The sequence below is a fragment of the Trachurus japonicus genome, chromosome 7 (assembly GCF_045865225.1).
Source record: "Trachurus japonicus isolate A0001 chromosome 7, Traja_1.0".
Classification (NCBI taxonomy): domain Eukaryota; kingdom Metazoa; phylum Chordata; class Actinopteri; order Carangiformes; family Carangidae; genus Trachurus; species Trachurus japonicus.
This window is the reverse complement of record NC_140913.1, coordinates 10,377,745-10,386,568: the sequence shown is the minus strand read 5'-3', so window position 1 is coordinate 10,386,568 and position 8,824 is coordinate 10,377,745. Positions and strand designations below refer to the sequence as shown.

The 8,824-nt window shown below is 40.4% G+C and overlaps 1 protein-coding gene across 4 annotated transcripts in view; it reads right to left on the bottom strand.

Annotated features, from left to right (window-relative positions):
• Positions 1-3,214: 3,214 nt before the first annotated feature.
• slc41a3 (solute carrier family 41 member 3) overlaps positions 3,215-8,824 on the bottom strand; it is a 54,991-nt gene continuing 49,381 nt past the window's right edge. For all 4 annotated transcript variants that reach the window (XM_085781165.1, XM_085781163.1, XM_085781164.1 and 1 more), the window contains 3 exons: positions 5,695-5,829; positions 4,965-5,113; positions 3,215-3,495 (listed from right to left, as the gene is read on the bottom strand). In XM_085781165.1, the coding sequence (XP_085637291.1) occupies positions 3,322-3,495; positions 4,965-5,113; positions 5,695-5,829 (458 nt within the window). In that variant the 3' untranslated portion in view covers positions 3,215-3,321. The remainder of the gene's footprint in view (positions 3,496-4,964; positions 5,114-5,694; positions 5,830-8,824) is intronic.

Here is an 8,824-nt window from a genome sequence, read left to right as displayed (position 1 = left end):
GTACGTATTTATACTCCATTACCTTCTAGTGTAGGAAGTACTGTGTAACAGTGTCACAATAACAGCTTTTAGTAAAGCACTATGAACACTGAAATAGGCTACCTCACATTAATATCCAGTCATTGATTAGACAGGTTGTTTTCAGAAATGCCTCAGATTTCAGTGTTAATGAGGTTTGTCTTTACAAATTGGTACGAGTAACAGCAAACATGTTCCACGTGATGGAATGAGTGCATTTACACACACGTTTGTATTTCTGTTGTTTTGGGATACTGTGTAAATCTTTGAGATTAAGCTCAAACATAAATTAAGAAATGCATGTATTACAGCAAGGATGTAGTCTATGAAGTCTCCTAGTACAATAACACATGGACATTTATGACCCTATGAAGATGCCTAAAACATTTAAATGTTAGCCTACATGACTGGGTGTTACTTCAAACAGAATGCAAGGTGAATTTCAGACATGAAGAAACAAAAAGATAACAAAGCTGTAATAAAGTTACAGGAAAGACAAAATTAGACACAAATTCATCCTGGGTGGTGCTAAAGGGGCGCTGCTTCTTGTTGGGAGGAGGTGGTGGCGATTGTCGTTTCACAAGACTTATAATTCATCCTGTAACTGGGGTACGACTTCAGTATGTATGTACCGGCTAGCCGGTTAACATTCTAACTTAAGGAAAATAAAATATGTAATTGAGGCAAGAGTTACAGTAACATCTGTGTTGCTTTCCAACTCTGGAGGCAGCTCTTGACAAGAGGAGGAATATAACTTAAAGCTTAACTTGTAAAGTTTCTTCTAGAGATGCTAACATTAGCTACATACTATAGCATTAGGAAGATTTAACAGATGCAAGGACATGTCTCTGCGTGAGCTGAAAACATTTCAGTGGATCTAAGGGGTTCATGAATTTTGTCTCATTAACAACAGCGCTGGAGGAAAAGGGACAGAGTGAAAAACTGAAGGAAAAAAGTAACAAAACACTGGGGTTAAAGGTGAGTTACAGTTAGTGTGTGTATGATGTGAGGCCAGTTCACCTTGCTGTCTGTCTAAACACTCTTTAATTAGCGTGCATGTATATGCACTCACTGTATGATGAGGTTTTATGGTTCTGACAACGTCATAATGAGCAGTAAGGCAGTTAAGTGAGGGAATTCCCAAGATGCTCTGCAGCTAGACACTTGATGTAATCATAACCCTGGGTTTATGGTTGAAAAAACAAAACTTTTGCATCAGTTGACTGCTTTGTTTTTTTACACTGAGTGGCACAAGTTCACAATAAAGTAAATATTGCTAAATACTTTTTTTCAATATTGAGGCTGCTTTACAAACAGTGAGAGATGTGGACACATTTTTTCCAAGTGCTTTGGAAGTGGGCATTTAAACATCTATTATAATGTAGAATCCCATTGCTTTTATTCATTATTTTAATGTGCCAGTTTGATGGCCCTTGTGTATACCTACTCTATGTGTAATGGAAATGAATACATCTATGTATATTGGATGTTATTGAGACAGTTTTTGTGGGGGATAATGAAGGTTTTAAGTCACAAATGTGACATTTTCCATGGAGACAAATAAGTCCTCTTACATTGCTTTGGTACTTTGATGACTTGATGAAACTGATTTCCACATAGAGGAGGATGAGTGTGTGAAAACAAACAGCTGTCAATGGTCACAGGGATTTACACACAGATCTATAACTGTCGGTTTGCTAAGTGATGTTTTACAATGCAGGGAAGGAACATTGAAGGCAAAAACTGATATTTTGTAAAATGAACTTTCTTGGTGATAGATGAGAAGACTGACACCAGAGTATATTTTGGAAGCCTGGAGACAGGGGAAAACAAGCCAGACATTTTCCAGACACCAACAAGCGTACAAAACAGAACTTGTAAAAAATGTTTACACAAAACCCAACACAGCAAAGCTAGCTGTTTGCCATTTTCTAGTCTAGATTTTAAGCTACATTAGCCAGCTGCTGTCATGAGAGTGCATCAATCCCCTCATCTAAGTCTCTGCAAGAGTCAATGTGTTTGTGTTCCAAAATGACAAACATATATTAATATATAATCTTTAAGTGTTTTTTAATTTTGTTACATTTGTCTAGAATTATCTTTAATCCTCACTATGTGTATCGGTAGGTGCCATCAGAGACACAGGGTGGGGATGCTGGACACAAACACATCAATTCTAATTGTCAGAAACTTGCTGGTGTGCGCCCCTGTCCCTCCCAAACAGTCTAAATGGTTGGTTAAGTTAATCTCTGCACCTCCTGCCCATCAGGCACCATTTACAACCTGTACATGAGGTGGAACTGCACTGCACTTCACAACTTCATGTTCAAGACTGATACAATCTCTAACCACACCTCCTAGTGTCACCCTTCTTCCTAATCACACTTTTTTTTCCACTGTGGGGTCATGTCACTTGGCTCTGACCATGAAAATATGTCATGCTATCTGTCTGTCAGACGCTGTGACAACTGTAGAAACTGAAAAATGAATTTGGCTAAAACCTTAGAAAAATTGGGGATTTTGGTTATCAGACACAGATAGAAGCACATTAGATGGATAATAATGGAGATACACTTTTTATCATGTGATGGTGTTATTTTTGTGCATTAAACAACATCTTTTCCATTTGTTAAAAAAGTAATAATGATTCCAAACTCATATATTTGACATAGACCGATGAAAATTCCAGTTAGTGTACAACACAGATCAACCGCCACAGCCTCTAGCCTTAATGCATAGTACAGCCCGCCCAAGTGAGGGCCTCTTTAAGTCTGTTTGTTCAATTCAAGTTCAAACAAATTTCAGCAAACGCTGTGTTTGTTCGCAGAAAAGGCCATTGAAAAACATTTCATCTGGCCTGCACAGTTAATTTGCTGCCATGATGTCCTGCTTCTATGATGGGAAGTAGCTACATGTTCCTCTGATAAAGCCAAACTCAAATTTGTTAGTGCAGGAAAATTAACAACAGATATAAAGAGGAATGATTTCTCAGTCCAATGTAGTGTAGCAGATGTTCTGAAGGACAGAACTAGACTTCATTCAAGTCTTGAATAAAAGAATCAGGTCCAGCTGTGGGCTGGCAAACCTTACACCCAGATTGATGGGTGTAAATGGGTGGGTGTCACATGTGCCGTCTCTTCACCAGTGTAGAGGTATGAATTTGTGACAGATTCCTTGATATGAACCGGCCCAGTGACAGAGATCAGAAAATGCTTTATTGTCTAATCAAAAGCATCTCTGTGCAAATAAAAATTGGTGCGGCAAGACAGTGGCTGACTAAGAGTTCATGGTAAAGGGAGAAATTCATAAACCCAGGCTCTGAACCAGTGAGACGCAGCGGAAGCACAGGGCCAGGAAGCCGGTGCCCAGCAGGTCCCCCAGGGCAGTCAGGTAGGGGATGGAGAAGTTGTCAGGGTCCAGACTCCTTCTCCACATTAAACGGACGATAAGGTCGGCAACATAAAGGAGGATAGTCACCTAAAGAGACAAAAAGCAGATCTGAGTTGGCAGCAATTAGAGGAAAATAATAATAATAATTTTAAAAAAAAGGAAAAACCATGATATTTAAAGCTTAAATTAGCATCATTCTGTACTGTAAAGAAACTGAAAATAAAGAAAAACCCATAGAAAGAAAGAAAGAAAACAAACAGCAAATTGTATACATCCTGATGCAAATCATTAGCATTTCACTATGGCTACACCCAGGGCCGTTGCTAGGAATTCTGGGCCCCCTGAAAGAATACTAAAGTGGGCCGCCTGACTTTTCCACTTTTTTTTATTAGACTACGTACGTATTATCATTATTTATTTAGCCTTTTATTAGTTTTGATGCTAATGCAGCACTACTATGAGTATTAGTCAGGGTCTAATGCAGAATAATTCAGTCATACAAAGATTAGACTACTGAGGTTTTTTGTGGGCCCTACTGGTCACTGGACCCCTAGAATTATCATCACCTTTCTCCCTTATACAACGGCCCTGGCTACAACTACTATTAATCTATTGACTATTTCATTTATATAGTTTATATCTACATGATCAAAAACAAATGGTTTACCTTGAGGAAATCTAAACTACAAAGAGTTAAGATTAATTTGGATCATATTTACTGTGTTAGGGGCTGGAAGCATGATCTCAGCCCTGAAATAAGTTTTAAAAACATCTTTACCAACTGACATCTCTCAGTTGGAGGCTCCATCACTATCAGGAGCACCAGGCTGCAGATGAGATGCAACAGATCCACATTATGCTGATTTTGGCATGAAAGGGCATTAGGTTATTTCTCTCCACATCTGTGTAAGTTTTGTGCTTTGTTTCATCACATCACCCAGTCCACTGACTCAGCAACAGCTTCCTATGAACAGTGAGATCCTTCAAGGTCTCGCTCAGATTTTGCGGACTCGAGCAAATATGAAGACTGAGCTTTATTTGAATCTCCAAGAGTTTATTGAGATTTCCGAGCACCCGTTGACTCGATACCAAAGAACACAACCTCTAATTCGGTGCAAGAATACAAACACGACCGTCAAACATTGTGTGTTTAATGAGTGTCAGATTTGTGCAAACACCGAGCAGCTGAGATGATGTTATGTTGAGGAGGTCAGGAAGGTGAGTGAGGCAGCAGTGTGGTGTACTTCTGGTTCTATCCTGGAGCGAGTCTTTATCTCACCGAGCCGCTGAAACACCAACATCTGGCACGGGCCAGTTCACAGCTAGGTAACAGGTGGCAGCAGCCATTTTCATCAGGCTGTACAAAGTCTTACAATGTACCTTCTGATGACTGGTTTCCACAGTTTGTATCAGAGGACCGTGTGAAACTTCAGGGCCAACTCAGGGCCACGGAGTTCATGAGAAACCGTTCAGTGTTTGCAGTACCACCGCTGGCAGGAACACTTCTTATGTTTCAATGCAGTAAAATATGTGTTCAAAGAAGTGCACCGACTCACCTGGAGCACAGCAGCACACAGGTAGCAGACGGTGAAGGCTATAGAGATGGGAGCCTCCTCTCCCTGCAGCAGAGAGATGGCGTAGAGGAAGACCAAGTGGCCGGGGATAACCAGCATCAGCAGCACACGTGCCGACTTGGAGTTCACCCCTGGGAGACACACAGAGAGAAGTGGCTTTAATTCAGCTTGGTAAAAACACAGGTAGGATGTCCAACCTTGAACTGGAAGACACTCAGAGGAGCTGCAAAGTTTTTTTCTTGTAGGGTCATGAGTACAGGCAATGATTCTCAAATTACTGTGTCTGTGTTTTTATGATTAAAAGTTGTTTTGGGGCAATTCTTAAGATTTTATCTGACAGCAACTTTGAAGACAGAGTGGAAGTACTGAGAGAAAGAGAGAGTAGGGGAGTGTTGTGCAGTAAACGGTCCAACCCACCATGACTCAAACCTGCTGCTCAGGGATTTTTTATGTCCATGTGGTGTGTCCCCCATTTAAACAACTGTTAGTATGAAAACACTGATCGACACCGTAACACAGAGCAGAATGTGCACATATGTGTCTAAATACGTGATGCACATGGAAACATAACCAGAAGGACAGCCAGAACATAATTATATTACATAATAATTCAAATGACATCACATGCAGTTGCTCTTATTCTAAGATATCCCATGTGTTTAATATACTAAGGTTTGCTGCTGTGTGTTTGTGTACATTATGGCAGTGCTACCTGAGGAGAAGAAGGTGATACAGGGATTGGGCCAGTGTTGCCTCATCTTGTAAGGAAGCACCCCCGGGATGCTCCAAAAGTGCAGATAGGTGGAGATCCTACTGGCCTGGATGGCTACCAGGTTACCTCCCACTCCTGCACAGGGGTGGAAGAAAACACAGCACAAACTGACTGAGTAAATCAATAAGGATAAGAATGTGACACAATGCAGAGCAACCGCTTCAATCCCTGCTTGTAACATCATTTCTGCAATAAAAAGGAACACAAGATTTATTGTCCGTTCAAAAGAGCACAAACATTTTGGCAGACAAAGCCTTATTGTTTTCCCACACATTGATTTGAAAAGCTGATATTGATTTTGCATTATCATAATCAAGCGAGACAAAAAGTTCTTCCAAACATGGGACAGTAAACACAGCTTTAAAATCAGTAACGCTTAATCTCTTTCATCATCGCCTGCACACGAATTAAGCCAAGTAATGACATAGGTTTGGCTCGGACGTGATCTGGCCACGGTTTACAGAGCAGAGTCCATCTTAATAAGCTGCACAGGCCAAAGCCCAGCTGAGACATGGCCAAAGGAGTCACAGTAACTGAGATGAATACAAACCTGATACCAAGCAAGCAGCAACGCGTACTAGGTATGGAAAGAAATTCAACCGCACACAGATGTATGGTTCCTCTGGCAAAACACAAGTCATAACCCTGTTTGTGCTAAAATCATTATGTGCCTGTTCTCAAATACTGACATTGTGTCAAGATGTCGGAGCCTTGATAAGTCAATTTCATATTTACTAATCTGCCCCAGATGTTACGTAAATCAAAGCAACCAGAAAGGCTCTAACCAGGGTTAGGCAGTGAAGAGATTTCAGATCTTATCTTCCTAGTGAAAGTCGAGCCATCCGTTTTATTTCTCCAAAGCCAAGTTTGTTCTCAAACAAATTTTCCAGAACCCACTGCTCAGTCCATTTTAATTTCGGTGTTGACAAGGGTATCTGTGCCTAATGCAGTTACATCAAACACCTTTCCAAGTTATTTACCCCACAAAATGGCACAGATGTTCTTTGTGAGATGGAAAAGACTTGAGGGAACTTTTTTAGTAAAATATAAAACTGGTTTATAAGCAAGCCAGTGAGGGAGAAATGGGAAATTCAAACCAGATTGGCGAATTTAGAAATTTGCAGAGACGCAGAGAGTGAGATAGAGAAACAGTGGGAAGATGGGAAGGGACAAAATAAGAAACAGTGACACAGAGAGTCAGTGGTTATTAAAGGCCCTGTCAGCTATGCAAGGGCACTGGGTGTGCACTATTAGTGGTTTAAATCAACTTCTTTCATATACTCAGTGGATGCCTGCATGCATCACCTCATAGCCAAACCACTTCTTCTTCTGAAGCTGCTTATTTTTTTTGCCTCCACTTCTCCATGTCTGAGGGGGATTCTTCAATCTGTCTGAAACATCATCCCTCTCTGATTTCTACAGTTGATAGTGATTTTCTCATGGAGAAAACAGCTGAATGCAAATCCAAAAATTAAATGACCTGTACAAGGGTCAATTTACAAAATCAGTTCATCTTACAAAACATTGTTTTCTCATTTATTGCTTCCCTCTTCTTGATTATTTCCCCTCTTCCTATCTACATCCTGTAGTGGATCTGTAATAAAGATAATGGGTGCTTCTCTTTTTCTATTTGGAAGCCATCAAATCAGTGAAATTAGAAACATCACAAGATGAAGCCTATTGGTTATAGCAAGTTAGCTAGCCCATTAAGCTATCATTGGCACTGTGAATTTACTTTTTACTGCTTCGAACTGATGGGTTTTAAAACAAGTCATTCAAACTGATTATTAAATATGCCCATGACCGTCCATTTGACAGCCTAAATGTCTTTAATTGCAGCGTAGAACCAATTAGTCTTAAAGGGATAGTTCACCCTAGAATGATATTTCGCTCATTATCTACTCACCCTCATGTTGACTAAGGGCTGGAAGAAGTTTCAGATTCCTCCGTGGCTTCTCTGAGTTACAGGGGGTCTCGGCATAGCAGTGCATGTCCATATAACGGTTGCAAAGGGACACCGGAGCTCTTCGTAAAAAAAACACACACAAAAAAACATCCAAATACCTCCATGATGCTCGTATGTAATGTCCGTCTTGTGCTGAAGCCCCAAATTGCGTAATTGTCCCGAAAAAAAATAAATAGGTCTATATTTTAAGCTTGTTTGTAGCGGAAGCTTCTCGAAGCTCCTCTTCCTGGTCCGTCCAAATCTCGCGTGATTTGCGCCGGCGTCAGCATGCGTCAGTGCGGTTACTGCGAATCACGCGAGATTTGGACGGACCAGGAAGAGGAGCTTCGAGAAGCTTCCGCTACAAACAAGCTTAAAATATAGACTTATTGAATTTTTTTCGGGACAATTACGCAATTTGGGGCTTCAGCACAAGACGGTCATTACATACGAGCATCATGGAGGTATTTGGATGTTTTTTTGTGTGTGTTTTTTTACGAAGAGCTCCGGTGTCCCTTTGCAACCGTTATATGGACATGCACTGCTATGCCGAGACCCCCTGTAACTCAGAGAAGGGACGGTGGACTCTGAAACTTCTTCCAGCCCTTAGTCCACATGAGGGTGAGTAGATAATGAGCGAAATATCATTCTAGGGTGAACTATCCCTTTAAGTGAGACTTAAGTCAGACTTTATTGCTGGTATTTACAAAACAGTGAATTTTACTTTTAATATTACAAGAGATAGCTTGTTACTGATGTGTTTAAATGTCAGTATTTCAAGAAACTAATTTGTCTGGAGTTTCTGTTGTGCAAACAGGACAGCATTGCTAATGTTAGCATTGACTTAAGGACTGAATAGTGGTGATTGTATTGTTAAACCTTTATTTTTTTGTAACATATCCTCTGATACAAACAAATAAACTAGTTAGATATAATGGTGTTATAGGCTGCTGCTATACTAATCTGGTTAAACGGACATGCTAATGTTTGCTAACCTTATAGTGGCTACAGTTGCTATGCAATGATGCTGTTTGAAGATGGATTTTTAGCAAATGCAGAGGAGCTTCATGTAGGCTATCTGATCCATCAAGCTGGTTGGCCTGATGAGGGTTGTGCAGGGTGTGT